General features: G+C 38.6%; 3 protein-coding genes across 3 annotated transcripts; all 3 read right to left on the reverse strand.

Moving 5' to 3' along the window:
- Positions 1 to 2,759: 2,759 nt before the first annotated feature.
- Positions 2,760 to 6,604, reverse strand: LOC111809628 (F-box protein At5g07670). Its single transcript, XM_023695985.2, has 2 exons — positions 5,211 to 6,604; positions 2,760 to 3,345 (listed from the first exon to the last, which is right to left on the reverse strand). The coding sequence occupies exons 1-2, from the start codon at positions 6,278 to 6,280 to the stop codon at positions 3,087 to 3,089; spliced, it is 1,329 nt and encodes a 442-aa protein (XP_023551753.1). The 5' UTR covers positions 6,281 to 6,604; the 3' UTR covers positions 2,760 to 3,086.
- Positions 6,605 to 6,917: 313 nt separating this feature from the next.
- On the reverse strand, positions 6,918 to 9,601 carry LOC111809792 (F-box protein At5g51380). The gene is made up of 2 exons (XM_023696220.2): positions 8,098 to 9,601; positions 6,918 to 7,551 (listed from the first exon to the last, which is right to left on the reverse strand). Exons 1-2 carry the CDS (start codon positions 9,351 to 9,353, stop codon positions 7,227 to 7,229), a joined length of 1,581 nt encoding a protein of 526 aa, XP_023551988.1. The 5' UTR covers positions 9,354 to 9,601; the 3' UTR covers positions 6,918 to 7,226.
- A 1,808-nt stretch (positions 9,602 to 11,409) lies between these two features.
- Positions 11,410 to 15,403, reverse strand: PXY (Leucine-rich repeat protein kinase family protein). Its single transcript, XM_023697483.2, has 2 exons — positions 12,197 to 15,403; positions 11,410 to 12,120 (listed from the first exon to the last, which is right to left on the reverse strand). Exons 1-2 carry the CDS (start codon positions 14,874 to 14,876, stop codon positions 11,762 to 11,764), a joined length of 3,039 nt encoding a protein of 1,012 aa, XP_023553251.1. The 5' UTR covers positions 14,877 to 15,403; the 3' UTR covers positions 11,410 to 11,761.
- Positions 15,404 to 20,311: the final 4,908 nt, after the last annotated feature.

Below are 20,311 nucleotides of genomic sequence, written 5' to 3' on the forward strand. Positions count from 1 at the left end.
CTAAATTATGTAATAATAATTTGGAGAGAGATTAGGTTAGAAGATGTGTTTATATAGGAGAGAGAGCGTTGAAGTCAACGTTGTTAACTGTCTCCTAACAGGACATTACAGCTTATGATGAATGAATCATTGATGTTTGTGTCTGAAAAATTTAGTGCCTAGTTTGTGGGATCTATTTTCCATCTTTTGTGGGATACCGTTGGATTGGCCCTTGATCTTGTCATCCAAGGGACAGGATTACTTGGTTTTGTGTTCTTTATTTCTCTCCTAGGTGTCATGGAATTTTCTTAGAAACAAGTCAACAAGTTGGTTATATTTAATAGTGAAACATTTAATTGGCAAAACCTAGAAGAATAGAGCCCCAACCCCATCATCTTCCTACCCATCTCTAATAATCATTTATTCGGTTAACAATATAGATTGAATTATAAATTGTCTCATATTTCGAGTTATGGAGAAAGCTTCAACAACGTCCTCTGCTAGGGCTCAACCTTGGACAGGTGGTGGAAACTACCGAAGTGAAATATGGTAGAGGCAGAGGGAATTTACAGTGGAGCGGTGAAATGCATAGAGATTAAAAAGAATACCAACGACGAAAATACTCTATTGGGTCGACACTAACAGTGAGAGACAAAAGCTACAAGAGCAACTTTGTAAAAACTACCATAGCGTTTTTCCAAAACTATTATAGGTAAATAATTTAAATATGTAATAAAAATAAAAGCATATATAAAAAAACAAAATAGCTCCCAAAAATCCACTCATATCATTTAAGATACATTAATATCAACATTTATTTATATTGAGAAAATTGTGTGCTAGGGCTGAATTAAAAATTAGTAGGCTTGCAAGATATTAAATTTTTTGAGTTGACTTTCATTTTAAATTGTGTTTGACTTACACTCAAGTCAACGAACAAATGAAAGTAAACTGCATTGCTTAACCTTAATTATAGCGAAGCCTTAGACATCCACTTTAGAATAAGAAAAACAAACCCACAACTATCTTAGATTTTGAGCTTTTTTTGTCACTTAATGCATACATATATATTTAGAGGATCTTGTTGTTTAAGAAAAAATGATCGCAAAATTAACCTTCTCGGTCTTTTTTTTATGCTTTTAATGGGTCGTTAAACTTTAAATACATGTATCTCGAAAATTTCAACTTTGACACTTTCTCATTGGAGGAGACGGCGAAATGTGGTGGCAAGTGGACTACAACGTCGTGTCAGAATGCTTCTTGGATGATCCTATAAGTAGTCGCATGTATAAATATGAATTAATTCAAATAGTGAAAACTGTGAATGACTTATTAAATCAGTTATAGTTTGTTTGATGGTATTTGCTACTTGGATAACTAGTAATTCTAGAGCCAATACGTACAACAAATTATTAGATAAAAGATCGACGCTAACCTGCTCGTTGCTCTAATGATTCATGATAGCTTGACAGATCGCACGGCCATCGTGTCGGCAACGCATCATTTAGGGAGAATCATCTTAAATTTTTATAATGTACATCGAACGGTTAGTATGGAGTAAACACCTTTTCTCCACATGTTTTGAATGGTTTCACGCTAATCTAGTTTAAAAAATATGATTAAAGAAATTAGATTATAGAAACCCCTAATCTATGAGGTTACTTTGGTATTATAAATTAAAACACATGGAGGCGGTGGTTGAAAATTTAAGATGTAATTAAATATATTAGAACGCTGTTGGGAACATGCTGGCCAGCCAAATGATTAAGCTAAGCTAAGTAAGATTAATAGTATCATTAAGCACAAGAACGCACCATTAAACTAAATGCCTGCCAGACAAAACAAACATCATTTAAGCACGCAATTAATTGCCGTGTTTCATCATGTTCTCTTCCTTGGAGCCTCTCAAACTCACATGTCATTTATAAATTATCCACTTAATTTTGAGAATATTATTTTAGTTATGCTCCGTAACAACGCTAACAAATATTATCCACTTCGACCCGTTAAGTATCATCATCAGCTTCACGATTTTAACCTCACAATCCACTCCATTGGGGGCCAGCATTCTCACTGACACAGCTTCACGATTTTAACCTCACAATCCACTCCATTGGGGGCCAGCATTCTCACTGACACAGCTTCACGATTTTAACCTCACAATCCACTCCATTGGGGGCCAACATTCTCACTGACACACCGCCTCTAACACCATTTGTAACAGCCCAAATCTACCGCGAGTAGATATTATCTACTTTGGTCCATGATGTATTGTTAAAACATGTCTGCTAAGGAAAGATTTTTATATCCTTAAAAGGAATGTTTTGTTCCCCCTCCATCCCCCTTAGGGGCCTAATGTCCTCACTGGCACACCGCCCAGTGTCTAAGTCTGATATCATTTGTAACAACTCAAACCCACCACTAACAAATATTGTCCGTTACGTAGCACCATCAGCCTCATGGTTTTAAAACATGTCTATTAAAGAGAGATTTCCACACCCTCACAAAGAATGTTTCGTTCCTCTCTCCAACCGATGTGGGATCTCACAATCTGGCCCCCACACTGGCACGCTGCCCAGTGTCTAGCTCTGATACCCATTTGTAACAGCTCAAGCCCACTAGTAGATATTGTGCGTTTTGGCCTGTTACGTATCGCTGCAAGCCTCACGATTATAAAACATCTACTAGGAAAATGTTTCTACGCCCTTATAAGGAATGTTTCGTTCCCTGAGATCTCACATACACATCATTTATAAAACAAAACAGCTAACAAGGTCTCATAGCAAAGGATCAATCATTGCATTGGTGCATTTTATAGTAGAAGAACAATTCTTTACAGTTCAACTAATCCCAAGAAGAAGAATAGGCATACAATGATGTAGCTAAACTAAGCTACTATGCTCCAAGAAAATCACAGTTCCAGCAAATAGGTGAACTGGGTCAGGTTAGTTTCTAAGAAAACATCCTGTGTTGCTTCCTTCTAAGTGATCCTGGAAACTAAAACGTAAACGTATTTTCCTATATTCAACATCTATTCTAACCACCTAGCTCGACTATAAACGACTACGCTAAGTATGTTTGAGCTAACGATTACGTTTTCGTGTTTGCTAGAAAAACCTCCCACCTTTCTTTCCCATACAAGTCTCGACCAGACTCGATGATAGAAGTGATTTGGTATCAGGCCTCCATTTCAAATTCTTAAGAACAGAGAAGACTTCAGAAAGAGCAGGAGAAATGCAGCTATCTTTTATGTTCTTACATGACTCCACTTCCAGGCTTTGAAGCTCCTTCCACTGAAGAACTACCGACTCCAAGCCTTCTGTTGTTAACACCGAACATCCTTCAAGCAAAAGCATCTTCACCCTCCTGTGCAAACACAAAGTAACCACAAATCAGATATAGCTTCAATCAAAATGCTTGATTACAATTGGGCTACCAGAGTAAATCATTCAGAATTTCTAGCATATTCTTGGTATGTTCAGCTTTAAGGGCTGTAAATGTGGTCTGGTGGGTCAAAACTCACTTTTCCAACTTAATCAGAGAGAAGCCACTCGAGTGGCCAATGGGAACCAGGTCCCAGGTTGTGTACCAGGTTATAAAGGGGTGGCTTAGTTAGAGGAGTCGAGTTCTTAGGAGGAAGGATCATTCTGGTAAGTCAGAGAGCCTTCCCGAAGGCTATTGATACTGCAATTTATTCGCCGATATTGCAATGATTATCTTTGTTGCTTTCTTGTATTTTCTGAGTTCGGGTACCTAACAGACGGTGAGATCTCCCATGGGTTGGAGAGGAGAACAAAACATTCTTATAAGGGTGTGGAAACCTCTATCTAGTAAACGCGTTTTGAAAACCTTGAGGGGAAGCCTGGAAGGGAAAGCCCAAAGAGGATACTATCTGCAAGCAGTGGGCATGAGCTGTTACAAATGGTATTAGAGCCCATCACCGGACGGTGTGCTAGCGAAGGCGCTGGGCCCCAATGAGGTGGATTGTGGATCCCACATTGGTTGGAGGGGAACAAAACATTCCTCGTAAGGGTGTGGAAACCTCTCCCTAGCAAACACGTTTTAAAATCTTGAGGGGGAGCCCGAAAGAGAAAGCCCAAAGAGGGCAATATCTGCTAGCGGTGGACTTGGGCTGTTACAAAAATGACCCTAGCCAATGTCTAAAAGGTTAAGAGGTCGTCCGAACTCAGAATCCAGCCTATATTTCCATGAAAATTTCTGTTTATACTCGCTGATTACATTTCGGTGGCGACTGAAACGACCGGAGAAGAATATTATTCAATTCTTATGGACCCAAGAACTTAGAAGTTGACAGAAAAGACACCATGATAAACAAATGACAAAAATATGTAGCCATGGATTGGACTGAGATAGTCACATAACACCACCCATTCAACAACAAACATTATTGCTCTTCCTAGTGCATGAAATCAATAAATTATTGAACTCTCAAATGATTTGGTGCTAATGCTGGCACTGAAAATGGCCAAGTATCTAAGCCTCAACCACAGAAACACCCAATAAAATGATAACAAGAAAGTAAATCGAGAACAGAAACAATGTAACAGCTCTAGCCCGCCCACTGCTAACAGATAGTATCCTCTTTGGGCTTTCCCTTTCGGGTTTCCCCTCAAGGTTTTTAAAACGCAGTCTTTTAGGGAAAGGTTTCCACACCCTTATAAAGAATGTTTCGTTCTCCTCCCCAATCAATGTGGGATCTCACAATCCACCCCCCTTCAGGACCCAATGTCCTCGCTAGCACTCGTTCCCTTATCCAATCAATGTGGGACCCCTCGATCCACCCCCCCTTTGGACCTAGCGTCCTTACTAGCACACCATCTCCTGTCCACCCTCCTTCGAGGCTTAGCCTCCTCGCTGGCACATCGTTCTATGTCTGGCTCTGATACCATTTGTAACAACTCAAGCCCACCGATAGCAGATATTGTCCTCTTTGGGCTTTCCTTTTCGGGATTCCCCTCAAGGTTTTTAAAATGTGTCTTCTAAGAAGAGGTTTCCACACCCTTGTAAAGAATGCTTCGTTCTCCTTCTCAACGATGTAGTATCTCACAAATAAAGTAAACAGAGCAACAGCTAGCAACCTCTTCTTAGCATGCATCATACCGCAATAAAGAAATTAATGTCATCCCACAATGTAACATCTACTATTTACTTCAAGAGGTTAACAGTATTTACAGTTAAACGAATGCTCGATGAACATAAAGAACCCTTACCAGCAGTTATTCGCAAAGCCGAACATGTCATCGTCCAATCCCCAGCAGTCCCGGATGAAAATCTCCCTCGCAGCCCCACATGTCATAAACAAAGCCCTTACACTAACTGAATCCCGCAATTGAGAATTCTGCAAATGGAGCCTCTCAAGAGCAGGACAGGAGCTCAAATACTCATCTGGACCAGGATTAGCATCAATCCTCTTGCATGATATGATCTTCAAAGTCTTCAAATTCTCACAATATTGAAGCCCAGCCAACCATCCATCATCCATCCTATGATCACAGAGTGTCAACTCCTCCAACATTGGGCAGCACTGCCCAATCGCCTTAATCCCATCAAAGCTCCCCTCACACCCACTAACCTCGAGCTTCACCAATCGTCGACAGCCTCGAGCGACAATAGTCAGCCCAATATCTGTCACCGCCGAACTAAAGAACCCATCAACATTCCCAACTAGCTTCAATATTTGAAGATTCTCAAACGCAGCAATTCCTTGGAGCATGCAATCACTGCACTTGTGCAGCTCAAGTTCTTGCAAGAGCTCACATTCCTTAGCCACATTCAACAACCCAAATTCACTACCACCAACAAGACTCAATTTCCTCAAGTTCGGGCAGCCATTCGCCAAAACCTTCAGCCCTCTATCAATCAAAACACTTTCCAATACAATCTTCTCACCGACATTCGAATAAAGCAACAACCAAGGATCAATATGCATGGAAAGAACCCCATGGCTCATTAAAATACTCGAATTCCTAGACGAAACCCAACACCCAGAAACCAAATCCACTTGATTAAGATTAGGAAACCTCAAAACCAACCTACCCGACAGAAGAAAATCGAAATCCGTAACCCTTAGAGACCGTACGAGACGACCCTGCAGGTTAAGCCAACGCTTGCAGACAAGGAAATTCAAGTTTCGCTCGCAATCGGGAAATTTGGAGAGAACACGAAGAAGAAGCTCGTCGGAAAGCAGCAAGGTGAGATCAATCAAATCAGAAACGGGGGATTCGGGTTGGGAGTCGGGGGAAGAAATGGGAGAATCACTGGACATAGAATGGAGTCGCATTGAGACAATGACATGCTCGTGGAAGAACCCTATTCGTTCTTCTTCTTCACTGGGAAAAATAAAGCTAGGGTTCGGCTGTGGCCAAGGATTGAAGAAAGGGAAGAGGATAGAAACAGAACTTGGTTTCTCAGCCTCAAACGACGGTGGAACAGAATCAGTAATTTCCAGAATGAAAATGACAAATTTTTCCTAATGGGTATTCGAATTCGACTGACATTTTTGAAAACCCACAAATTTTTATGGCTAATATCAACGAAAACGATGAGATTGATTGATGCCTTTCTTTAAGTGGAAGGGAGAAATTAGGGTTTCAACTAGAAATGGGTTTGGGTCTTTTTTTAATCTAAATTTTGTTAAAAAAATTGGATTAGTTAGAAATGATTGGCATGGTCACAATTTAACGTAACAGCAAATCTAAAATAAAATATAACTTATATAAGAATCAGTCCTAGAATATTTTTTCATTTTTCAAAAATAAAAAGATATTTTCGACTCAAACATTTAATCAATAAGACTTGAAATAGGATAAGTCGATTTATTCAATAAGACTTGAAATAGGGTAAGTCGATGTAAACACAACTCAACCAGAACAAACTACGAAGTCAAATATTAGGGATCAAATAAAACATTCAGGAACTGTACTAATCCACAGCTATGCCAGTAATTCTATTAAGCTTAATAATGGTGGAAACCATGATATTCCTTTACAGATACTAAGAACTGTAATTACTAAACCAAACTATACTAGTACAATTCTAATATACAGTGTTTTTTAAGGAGAAGATGACTTAGCTTCCTCGAAACATACGAGCAAATTCATCGACGCAGAGGTCGATATTCTTGGCATCTTCATCTCTGGTGCTGTCAACATCTAGTTAACCACGAGAACGATCAAGAAGACAATAACAGTGCGACGACGTCTTCAGAGCGATTTGTTTCGAGGTTTTCATGTCTGTCGTGCACTTGCGTGATTATGAACACCGGGTAGAACTTTCATGTCCCATGTCTTTTTGAAAAACCTACCACCTTTCTTTCCCATGTGGGTGCCGCCAATGAGGCTTGAAGGCAGAAGGGATTTGTTATCTGGCCTCCATATCAAATCCTTGAATGTTGAAAACAGGGTAGAGAGCGCAGGAGAAATGCTGCTCTCTTTTATGTTCTTACACGATACAACTCGAAGACTTTGAAGCTCCTTCCATTCAAGAATTACAGACTCCAGACCTTCTGTTGTTAGCTGTGAACATCCTTCGAGAGAAAGGAACTTCACCCTCCTGTAAGGAAAGTAACCATAAATTAAACATGAATTCAAACAGGATGAACAGTTCTTAATTTCTTCGAGTTCAAGGAGGAACAACTTAGATACTAAGAACATGGATTCTATATGATATTCAAACTTATACTCAAATCCTGGAACTTTGATCATTGATTTAAACCAACGGATCCCAAGAACAAGGATCAATAATCGGTATGCCCGATAATAATCATTAGATACAAATTCGAGATACCTTTTTTTCCCTCCACATCAAGAACATAAGAGGCATCTCACCAAATAAGTTATCCTCACCAAGAACATAAGAGGTTCTGCAAAATTTCAGGAATCTAGACCAGCAAAACCTACAGCCTCCATTGAAGCATTTTTCTACCTAAAATAATATAAACCAGTAAAAGAGACCTCTGCTTAGCATAGCAGTAATATAAAACAACAAAGTTGCAGCTTCCCATTCAGTTTTGAACCAATTTGAACATTGAAATTCATTCAAAGCCACAGAATCTTTGGAATAGTAGTTATGATAAGAGTAAAAGGAGAGATTATTTACCAGCAGTGACTTGCAAAGCTAAATATATCATCAACCAATCCCCAGCAATCACTGATGAAAATCTCCCTCGCAGCCCCACAGGTAATAAACAATGCTCTACCACTCTTTTTATCTCCTAGTTGACAATTCTGCAAATACAACCGCTCAAGAGCAAGGCAGGGACTCAAATATTCGTCGGGTCCGGGATTCGGATCGATCTTCCTACATGACATGATTCTCAGAGTCTTTAAATTCTCACAATACGACAGCCCAGCCAACCATCCATCGTCCATCCTGTGATCACAGAGTGTCAGCTCCTCCAACATTTGGCAGCACTGTCCAATAGCCTTAATGCTATCAAAACTTCCCTCACAACCATTAAGCTCAAGCTTCACCAGTCGTTTACAACCTTGAGCCAAAATAGTCAACCCAATATCAGTGACTACTGAGCTATAAAGACCATCAACATTTCCAAATAGCTTCAGTATTTGCAAATTCTCACAAGCTGCAATTCCTCTCAGCAGATTATCACTACACTTGTGCAGTTCAAGTTCTTGCAAAGTTTCACATTCTTCAGCCACACTCAACAATCCCAACTCACTCCCACCAATAAACGCTAATTTGCGCAAATTTGGACAGGCACAGGCCAATGTCTTCAGCCCTCTATCAATCACCATGTTGTCAAGGATGTTCTCCTCACCAACACCCGGAATAGGCAAAAACCAGGAATCAACGTGTATAGAAACAATCCTATTACTCAACAAGATACCAGAATTTCTGGAGGATAACAAAGATCCAGAGACTAAATCCACGCGGTTAAGATTCGGAAACCTCAAAATCAACCTACCTGATAAGAGAAAATTCAAATCCATGACTCTAAGCGACCGTACAAGACGGCCCTGTAGATTCAGCCACCGTTTGCAGACCAGGAAGTTGGAGTTCCGCTGAGAATCCGGTAGCTTCGAGAGAATCCCGAGAAGAATCTCATCAGAGAGAAGCAGCGTACGGTCGATCTTGCAGAAATTAGCGATAAGAGGTTTGGTTTTGGAGTTAGGGGTAGGAATGTGAGGGTTTTTAGACAAGGATTGGAGTTGCATAGCAACAATAACATGCTCGAGAGACTTCGTATTCTTCAGCCACACATCAGACCATCGTGGATTCCTCTTCTTCTTCACCGGAGAGTTAGGGTTCGTTTGAGAAGTTGGAACAGAGGAAATGGAGGTCCGTCTTTCAGATTCAAGTAACACCGATTGAGCTCGTTGATGATGAAATCCCATGTCGGTATTCTCTGTCTGTATCCTCTTCAAGATTTCGTCCCTTTCTACCGCATTGATTCACCAATCACAGCTCGAAATCTGCCGATTTGAGTTCCTCAAATTCATCAGACACACTTCACATTCTTATAACACAGCTCGAAATCTGCAGATTTTAGTTCCTCAAATTTGAATCGCTCTCAGTCACTAAGCTTCTTGTCTCTGTAGCCAACGGGCAAAGGGAGTTTGTAGGGTCCGTAATTTCCAATTTTGAATATTTTCTGTATCATTTAAATTTTGCTTCCTTTTGTTCTAATTTCCCATTTCTGGATTTTCACGAGTTCTTAAAAATATCCTCTTTTATTTATTTATTTATTTATTTATTTATTCTTTTTTAACCTTTAAGGTAGGTAGCTAAGATCTAACCATTTAATAATTTTGAACTTATCTATACTAACTTGGATTCCATGTTTGTAAATGCAATTTAATTATTTATCTATAATTTTCGATCTAAAACACATTTGATTTTTCCGATCTCATTTTCACAAAATCAAGAATTCTTAATGATTCAGTAATGATCCGCTTGCCCCGAAATGACCTAATCCAATAAGAAAATCCCAATTCATTGGACCTTTCGATACAATCAAATAGAAAGCCCCCAGAGGTATGGGGTTCGAGATAAAATCAAGAATTCTGAATGATTCAGAAATGATCCACCTGCCCTGAAATGATCTAACCCAACAGGGAAATCCCAATTCATTGGCCCTTTCGATAGAATCAGATAGAAAGCTCCAAGGGGTATGGGGTTCGAGACAAATAAATATCATTTTTTATTAAAATGTCGATTAAATTTATATTTTTAAAAAAAAAATTATAAAAATAAAAATATTTAAAAGATTATAGTTAAAAATGAAGAATTGGTTTGTGATTTGGAGCCAATTGACTCATTACCGTTAAGTAGCCGTTAAATTCAAATATTATTTTCAATGATTTGGGACCCATCATTGTGAAATGGGATTTTTCAAGTTTCATAAATATTATTATAATTGAAAATGATTAAATACCCACTAATGAATTGATTTATATTTATAAATATTGGATTTTAATAATTAGTTTTGTAAAGTAATTTTATGATTTGAAACTCGATTACGTCGATTACGAAGATAAGACTGCAAGAAGAACTTAGAAAGGAAGCTCCATGAAGTCACTTACCTCCTCTAACATTGAGGATGAGAACCCATTTATCACTCTCTCCTAGAGGATGATATTACTTCTTTTAACTTTGAATTACGAGTTTAGTGTGAGTTCCCATGTCGATTGGAGAGAAGCATGAGTGTTAGCGTCTTACTGGGCTTCGGAGGGGGTAGATTGTAAGATCTCACAACAATTGAAGGGGAGAACATTATCGATTGGAGAGAGAAACGAGTGTCAACGAGGACGTTGGGCCTTAAAAGGGGTGGATTGTGAAATCTCACAACGGTTGAAAAGTAGAACGAAACATTATTTATAAAGGTGTGAAAACCTCTCCCTAGCAGGATGGGAAAGCCCGAAAGAGAAAGCCGGAAAAGGACAATTTCTACTAGTGGGTTTGGACGGTTACATTCAGTCCTTCAACTTTTGGGCAAGTATGCCCCAATTGCCTAGTGATTCAGGACATCTCTCTTTTTAGGAGGCATCGGGGATCCGACTTTCCTTAGGATAGGGTACTACGAAAGGAAGTTAGAAGTTGATCATGTATTATCAATAATTGTTTCGGGATGGATGCCCAAGCGGCTAATGGAGATGGGCGGTATATTCGTGTCTGGTTTCGCCTGCTATCCATTCCATTCCAAGAACTATCATCTTCCTGTGAATAATCCATTCCAGAAACCTGAACCAGTTTTAATAAAATCCTTCAACGTGGATGCCATTTGGGTTCCTTTAAATCGACAGCCGAATGCAACACTTAAGGCAGTCAGTATAGCACTCCTACCACCTGCAAACACCAAACAACAATTTCAAAACGAAAAACAACAGCAATGAACAATCCAAAGAAGCATTGGCAAAGCTTAATCTGTAACCCACTTTGATTCCTAATGACTAAACGAGATCTGAGTTTTGATTAAACAAGAGTTTATACAAAGATTTGTTGATTTCGAGAGAATTTCTCACGACAATAAACACTGATTACGTGCTCTGTTCTGATAAAATTCCTAAGAATCTTAGAAAATAAGTGTATATAATGCACAATGTTCATCACATAGAAACAGCCTTCAATTCACAAGCACAGAAAGGCAAAATGAGAGAAGAACACTAGAAGAACACTTGGAAATTCCAATAGAACCTAAATTTGAGATTAGAAGAACAAAAAAAAGCTTCTCCTATACCAATCCCCCACCAATTGAAATTAACCAAAAAAAGAAAAGAAAAAGAAGAAGAAGAAGAAGATGATATTAACATTCAGCTACAACATTCCCAGGCAATTTTCTCTTGGGTTTGGCTTCCTGTAGCATCAAAACAACGTCGCGCATTGATGGCCGATCTGCAGGGTTACGACTAGTACAAAGCAATGAAATCCGAAGCATTTGAACCATTTCTTCTTTAACAGACGCACAAGACGCACCGCCATTGCTGTCCAAGATTTGATTGATTCCATCCTTGATCTTAACCTTGGATCTCACCCAATCCACAATGCTGTTTCCATCGCCAAATTCCGACTCCACGGATCTCTTTCCACTCAATATCTCCATCAACACAACTCCATAGCTATAGATATCGCTCTTTTCGTCCACTTGGAGCGTATACGCATATTCTGTCAAGAACACACAAACATCAAAATCACTGAAACTCTAAGGGAACAAATATGGGGAAGACGGAATGGTAAGAACCTGGTGCAATGTAGCCGTAGGATCCAGCGATCACAGACATGGATTCATCGGTCTGGATCAACTTAGCGACGCCGAAATCCGCCACTCTGGCCTCCATCTCGCCGTCCAATAAGATATTGCTGGGCTTGAGATCGCGGTGAACGATGACGGGATCGCAGTCATGGTGAAGATAACAAATACCCTGTGCCACACCCAGTGCGATTTTATACCTAGTCATCCAATCGGCGCAAAAGTTTTCACCCTTGTTTTTACCGTGCAGTAAATCGTCCAAATTACCATTGGGCATATACTCGTAGAGCAGCATCGTGCACTCCCTGTTGCTGCAGCAGCCTAATAATCTCACTATGTTCCTGTGCCGCACGTTCCCAAGTACATCCACTTCCGCCAGAACCCCTCTACGCCGTCGGATGTTCTCTTTGTACTTCCCCCACAGTTTCTTCACCGCTATGATCTCGCCACCTGGCATCTCTGCTTTGTAGACGGTTCCTGTGGACCCCATTCCCAGTATCTTATCCGTCATTGCCATACATTCTAACACGTCCTCCGCCGTGAAGTTCAACCGTTGAAAGGCGGTTAATTTCCACGGTCCGATTTCCTCGTCGCCACCACCGAATCGACGGTTGTATTTCGCCTGGAAACACCGTGTTCCGGCCACTAATACGAACAGTCCAATTCCGAATGCCACCGCCATTATCCACACTATTGCGCCCGCCGTATGCCGCGGCTGCTGCTCCCGGACCTCTATCGCGCCGGCGGTTAACGTGTCGGCGGCGCATGGTTTTGCCAGAATCTCGCCGCAGAGTCCGTCGTTGCCGATGAACGACGACGGGTGTAATCCCGGAAAGATTGTTCCGGTCGATGGAATAGGGCCGGTGAGCATGTTGTACGACACATTGAAGCTTTCGATTGTGCTACAGTTTTGAAAATTTGAAGGAATTGTACCTGTGAGGAGGTTACGAGAGAGATCAATGGCGGTGATCGACGGCAGCGTTGAAATCTCCCATGGAATAATTCCGGTTAAGGAATTCAAGCTTAAATTCAGTGTGAGTAATTTCTCGCAGTGGCCGATTGTCCATGGAATACTGCTGTTTAAGTTGTTCTCCTGGAGTTCGATCTTGTAGATCGATCTACAGCCGATGAAATCGGGGATGTCGCCGACGATTTCTGAAGAACTCGCTGAGAAAATCTCTAATCTCGTTGAGTTCCAGATATTCTCCGGCAAGGAAGTTCCGAAGGCGTTCTGTGAAATGTTCAGATACTGTAGCCTAACCGCATTACCAAAATCCGCCGGAATCTCTCCGGAGAAGTTATTGTTGCTGAAATCGGCGAACGTTAAATTCTCCAGCAGTCCGAAACCGTAAGGAATCGAGCCGTTGAGGCGGTTATGTTGGATTCGAAAGCGAGTGAGGGACGTGCAGTTAGCTAAAGAGGCGGGAAGTTCGTTCTCCAATTTGTTGGAAAACAGAATGAGCTTGAAGAGCTTGTTACCATGGCAGAGGTTCGGGGGAATCGGACCAGTGAGCATATTCGACGATACATCAACTTGAAGTAACTTATCGTTGGAGCCGAGTTTTTTAGGGAGGGGCCCCGTGAGCGAATTGTTCCATAATTGCAAACTGGCGAGATTTGGAAGATCGCCAAGTGCTTCTGGAATTTCCCCACTCAGATCGTTCCCCATCAAACTCAACTCTGTCAATTCCTTCATATTGTACAAATCCGACGGAATCGCTCCGGTGAGTTGATTCTCAGACAAATCAAGCCCCTCGAGCGCTTCTAATTTCCCTAAACTTTGAGGAATTTCGCCAGTGATTCGATTCTTGAAGAGAAGAAGATTTTGAAGCTTCGTCATGTTCCCTATGTCCCATGGCAGAGTCCCGGAGAGGTTCGCTCCGGCGATATCCAAGTATTTCAGATTCAACAACAGAGGAAATTCCGACGGAATCCCACCGGAGAAGGTATTGTAACCGATTTCCATTCTCTCAAGTTGGGTTAAGTACGCGAGCTGTTCTGGAATTTGTCCTTCGAGAATATTTCCAGCTAAATGCAAATATTTCAACCGTGAAAAACCGCCATAGCTCCCCGGAATACGGCCATTGAAGTAGCTCCCGCCGAGGTTGAGCCATTCGAGAAAGTGGAGATGGGCGAGGTCTAGTGGTAATGGGCCAGTGAAGTTGTTGCTGTAGGCGTTGAAGACGTTCAAGAACTTAAGCTTGGAAATCCCAGGTGGGAAAATGGAGGTGAAATTGTTATGACTGATATCAAGAGTTCTGAGGTGGGAGAGGTCGAAAATGGCGGTGGGGAACGGCCCAAGAAAGCTATTGCCACTCAAATTCAAGTGGATCAAGCTGGTCAAGTACCTAATTTCAGAGGGAATATAGCCGGAGAGATTCCGGCGAGACAAATCCAAGGAAGTAATTTCAGGTGAGTTTGGATGGCATTCAACTCCCGACCAGGAACACCAAATCGGGTCTTGAAAACCAGATTTGGTGAAAGTGGGTGTGGGGTCCCAATCATGGAAGCTCGAAAATGGGTCTTTAATGGCGGATTTGAGAGAAAGCAGAGAGAGAAGTTGAAGAGGTAAAGCTGTAGGAGTTGCAGAAACAAGCTGAAGAAGAACAGAGTTGATAATCAGAAGAAGAAACAGAGCAACAAAGAACAGGAAAGCAGAATCTGGGTTCATGGCTGCTGCTTCAATTGAAGTGAAGAACTCTTGATTTGGGAAAGAAGAAGGGAAGATAAAGAGAGGGGGTCTGATGATGACGAAGAACAGGGGGAGAAGCGCTTTTTGGAAGTGGTTGGAGCAGAGGGGGTTTCATGGTGGTGATGATTGGTTTTTGTTCGGTGGGTTTTGGTTGGTGGACATGAAGGGAGGTAGCAGAGCTACTACTGGTTCGTCTTCTTCCTCCTCCTCTGCTCTTCTTTAATTCTTCTTCCTTCTCCAGTTTTCTCTCTCTCTCTCTCTCTCTCTCTCTCGTTCGTTGCTTTAATGCTTAAATCTTTGATTTGTTTGTCTCAGTATTCTAGCTTTGTCTGATTATTCATACACTTTTCATCATTCCTTGTTGTTCTTTATGATGGTTGCAAATCAAAACCCGTAAATATGAAGAACAACAGTACACACACACACACACACACTGTGTCTCACAGGATCCGAGAAAGTCGTCTCAATTTCCCACCATTCCTACACCACCACCACCCCACCACCCACTCATTTCTTTTCAAATTTGTTACCTCTTCCATTTTCTATTTTCTTTCCTTTTTTCTCTTTTAAAGCTTCCACTTTGACTCTTCATGTTTGTTCTAACAACTTTGAAATTGTTTTTATTTTTTTTTTATAAATAAATCCCCATTAAAATTCCTACAAATAGAGTTGTATATATATATTTGTGAGACCTGACTGTAACCAAAAATTTAGGGTGTGTAAATTTCTCTTTCTATTATACCTGAAAGTTTGAAAGGAAAATCTAAAAAAGGGCAATATATGACAGTAGTGGACTTAGACTATTACACATGGTATCAAAACCAGACACTAGATGGTGGGCTTGGGGGTGGACACTGTGCAATGTGTCAGCGAAGACGTTGGGTTCCAAAAGGGCGTGGACATTGGGTAGTGTGCCAGCGAAGACACTCGGCTCCGAGGAGGAGTGGACGTCGAGCAGTGCTAGCAAGGATGCTGAGCCTCGAATGAGGGTGGACATTGGGTAGTATGCCAGCGAAGACACTTGGCCCTAAAGGGAGTGGACACTGGGGCAGTGTGCCAAAGAGGACGCTAGGCCCCAAGGGAAAGTGGATATTGGGGTGGTGTGCCAGAGAGGATGTTGGCCTCCGATGGGGAGTGGATATCGGGAGATGTGCTAGAGAAGACATTTGGGCCCCGAGGAGGGTGGACATCAAGCAGTGTGCTAGCGAGGGCATTCAGCCCCAAAGAAAATGGACATTGGCAGTGTGCCAGAGAGGATGTTTGGGCCTCAAAGAGAGTGGACAATGGGCAGTGTGACAGCGAGGATGTTGGGTCCCAAAGAAAGTGAATATCGAGCAATATGTTAGTGAAGGCGCTAGACCTTGAAGAAGAATAAACATCAGACGATATGTCAGCGAGGACACTAGGCCCCAGAGAAAAGATGGACACCTATATACAATAACATTCAATGTTATAACACAAAGTTGTGAAGTTAAGGTTGCATTTAATTTACATTTAAATTTAATTAGTCTCTCTCTCTTAGATTATGTTTATTATAGCCTTACTGTTTAAGTCTTGTTGTTCATCTCTTTAATACTTTTAGGATAAGTATAAATTAGAGGAATTAATTCCTTTTTTCTTTTACCATAAAGTATTTGTAACTGAAAAAATAAAAAACCCAGTTATTATTTTATTTTGAAAATTCGAACATAAAAGAGTTTTGAGGCAAAAAAAAAAAAGAAAAAAAAAAGAAAAAAAAAAAAAAAAAAAAAAAAAAAGCAACACATGTAGAATCATAAACGAGCCCCCTAGACATGAGACATGAGAGGCAGCTTTTTCATAATTTGTGTTCAAGAAAAATTAAGTTCCATATTTGTTCTGGTTTTTTGTTTAAAAAAAAAATTCCAAAATCCATCTTTTTGGGAATTTAAGAAAATTAAGAAAATTAAGAAAATTAAGAAAATGATTTAAATGAAATAATGAATATCCATGCCTAAGTTTGAGTTGAATAAAGGTGTGAGCATCATGGATTAATTTAATGCTTAACATAAGAATAAGGCTTCAAAGTTCAAACACAATCATCTCTTTTCACTCATTCTACTATTTTCATTTCAACTTTCTTTTCTTTTCTTTTTTTTCCCTTTTTTTTTATTTTTACTGAGAGGATGTGAAAAATTAATTCTAATTATATATATATATATATAGGCATATACATATAAAGTATATCTAAATGGGAAGATGATTTGACACGTAAACACATAGTCCAAAGAATAATGGTTTGGCAAAATTTAGGTCAAGTTGAAATATTTTCACCAATCATATCAAATTTTATTGAGATAAAATATTTTACCAAAAAAATTAAGAAACTATCAAATAACTAGATAACTATATATATATATACACGTGTATGTATATATATATATATGATAAACTATAATTTAGTACTAAATATCTTTATGATAAGGATATATATATATACCCACGTGTGTATATATAGGAAATAGAAGGGTTAAAAATATGGCAAGGGAAACTTATGTCATTCAATCAATTCATTCCTTATTCTCTCTTTGGACCCAACTTCTATTATTCCTTCCAACCCAATCTCTCCATTTCTTTTCTTTTTTTCTTTTTAATAAATTAATTAAATAACATTTTAAATTCACATTAACAAAAAAAAAAAAAAAAAAAAAAAAAACCTATAATTTAATCCATCAATCTTTTCATTTTTAATTCATTATTTTATTGTCGAATAAATCTCTAAACTTTCTTATATGTTATACAAGATGTGCGAATTAGATTAGTACACTTTTAATTTTATATCTAATAAAACAAAATCTGAAATTAGAAATTTTAAATCATTTTTAAAATCTTTAATTTTTTCTAATTTAAAAACGTTTAGATAATTTAACAATACATGGAAGGTTAGGAAAGAACATTATAGAAATTAAGATTAAAAAATATATATATATATTACCGCGCGTGTTCAACAATGTTTCAGGCGCTTTGGCGGTGCAACAATCATAATAGTGCACTTTTTTGATATCCACTATTTGTATTGTATTATGTATATTTTATAATTCTAATTATTTTAATTAAAATGTTAGATAAATGCATTATTCTTTAATGTTGGAGTATTTCTTTAACTTTATACCATTTTTTTTTGTTTTTGTAAGAGTTGATTTTTTAATTAAACTAGTGAACCAATTAACCAATTATAATTTTTTTAATTAAAATGAGAAATTAAATAATATAAAATCAATATATTAAAAAATCAAAAAGAAATTAGAGGAAGGGGTTTTAAAGGGGAAAATGATATGGTCCAAAAGGAACAAAATTGAGAGGGAAATTTCAAACTTTTTTTTTTTTTTTTTTTTTTTTTTTTTTTTTACACACATTTAAAAGCATGTTTGGTGACACTGTATAAAGCAGCAAACATATGATGGAAAAGACATCATTACCCTTCCTTCATTTCTACTACAAAGTTATGTTGTCCATTTCTTCACTTAAATTACCAAAATACCCTTCATTCCCTTTGTTCCTTTAAAAAGAAATCCTACTTTTTCCCTCTTTATCTTCTTGTTTGAGGAAAAGAGAGAAATGTTTATTTCCTCAATTGCCTAAAGTACCCTTTGGATTCGTTGCCCTTTATTCACGTGGTGTGAAACAGCTCAATGTGGTCGGGATAATATGACTACTAGTTTTATATTTTTTAAAATGCTTGTCAACTTGAATCTAATTCAACTGATTTAGATATCATATCACCGACTAAATCGTTATTTACTGAGAGAACACGATTCGGGAGAGAGACAGAGATGGATTGTTCTAGTAGGTTAATGACCAAATTACACTTGTTACCCATGGCAAATTAAAAATGACCAAAATGCCCTTATCTCTCTCTTTCGTGCCATAGAGAGAGAAGAACTCCTTTAAATCTCAAAGGGAGAAGAGAGCATGCCATAGGCCCAGACCATGGAAATGGGCTGGTGGGGCCCAATTGTTATTTTCTTTTATTTATTAATTTTTTTAAAAAAAGAAAAAGATATGGTGGGGCCCACATCTCATTTTGTCTCCTTCATTCCCTTCACTCCTAAAAAAAACAAAAAAGGAAATCCATATCATCATACTCATTCCATGTACTCATCAATTTATATATTCCTCATATTTGACGTGGCAATTTCTAATTGGCTCATTATGCCACGTGCCTGGCACCGCATGCAGGCCCCACCAATCCACGCCACGCGTGATTTTCTCACAATTTCGCTTTTGAAAATGACCATTTTGCCCCTCACTTTTTTCCTTTATAACATCAGTACCTGTCCCATGCATGGGAAATGGAAGAAAAATCTGAATTTGCATGCCTTAACAATATAAGGACGTGTATAAATATAAATACCAATTCATAATTTATATTGAAAATAAAAATTATGTATTAAAAAAAGAACAATAAAAATAAAAATAATTAATGGAGAACAATGCATTAAAAAAAAAGGTATAAATTAACGAGGCCATCATTTAAGTTAGGTAGATAAAAGAGAGAAAAAAATTTAAAAATAATACTTTTTGTTTGGTTCTCTAATATTCATTATTTTTGGAACATTTTGTTTAATTAAAAATTATTAATTTGGATTTGGGAGAGTGAGATTAGCTTTAAAACAAACAAAAGATAATGATTAGAACACTTCAATTATGATTCCTTCCTTTAATCAATTTGTCAAACCAAAATATTTACTTATTATTGGATTAATGATTTTAAAAAATATGTTGTATTTATGTTATTAGGAGAATGTAAAATAATGGGAATAGTAATTTAAGAAAAGAAAAAAAAGTAATTTATGAAAAAGGTGAGTAAAGAAGGAAGGAGAGGGATCCCAAGAGAGAGTCCCCAAAATTAAAGTTAATAGAGGAAAAGAAGATTATGGGGTCCCTTGAAATACAAACACAATCATTCAAATTATTTCCATTTTTCAGACCTATGGGACCCACCCACTTCATCATTCCTTTTGCCCATCCCACCCTCAACCTTTGACTTCTTCCATTCAAATTACCGTTTTACCCCTGAATCTATCGGATCCGACCTTGAGTCGAAGATTTAATAGATACAAAATTGAACTCGAAGAACCAATTTGATATGAATTTAAAAATTCGAAGAAGGATTTGAAATTCTAAGGGTTAAGGGTTTTTGTTTAATTATTTAGTGTTAAGTGGGAGACCAAATTATGAGACCATTTGAAGCTAAGTGAGGAAGTGATGTAAGCATTGAGAAACTTTCATGTTTTTATGTCCAAATTTTGTGCTTCCATTTAATTTGTATTCAATCAAGCTTGTGGTTACCCACTCTCCACATCAATCGAGTGGGGAACACGCGCCACTTGTATATGCAAATAATGAATCCTTGAGTGATGTAACTCCCATAAAGAGGGTCGCATGTGATTAAA

This window comes from Cucurbita pepo, chromosome 14 (assembly GCF_057944985.1).
Source record: "Cucurbita pepo subsp. pepo isolate OVF chromosome 14, ASM5794498v1, whole genome shotgun sequence".
In the NCBI taxonomy this organism is placed as follows: domain Eukaryota; kingdom Viridiplantae; phylum Streptophyta; class Magnoliopsida; order Cucurbitales; family Cucurbitaceae; genus Cucurbita; species Cucurbita pepo.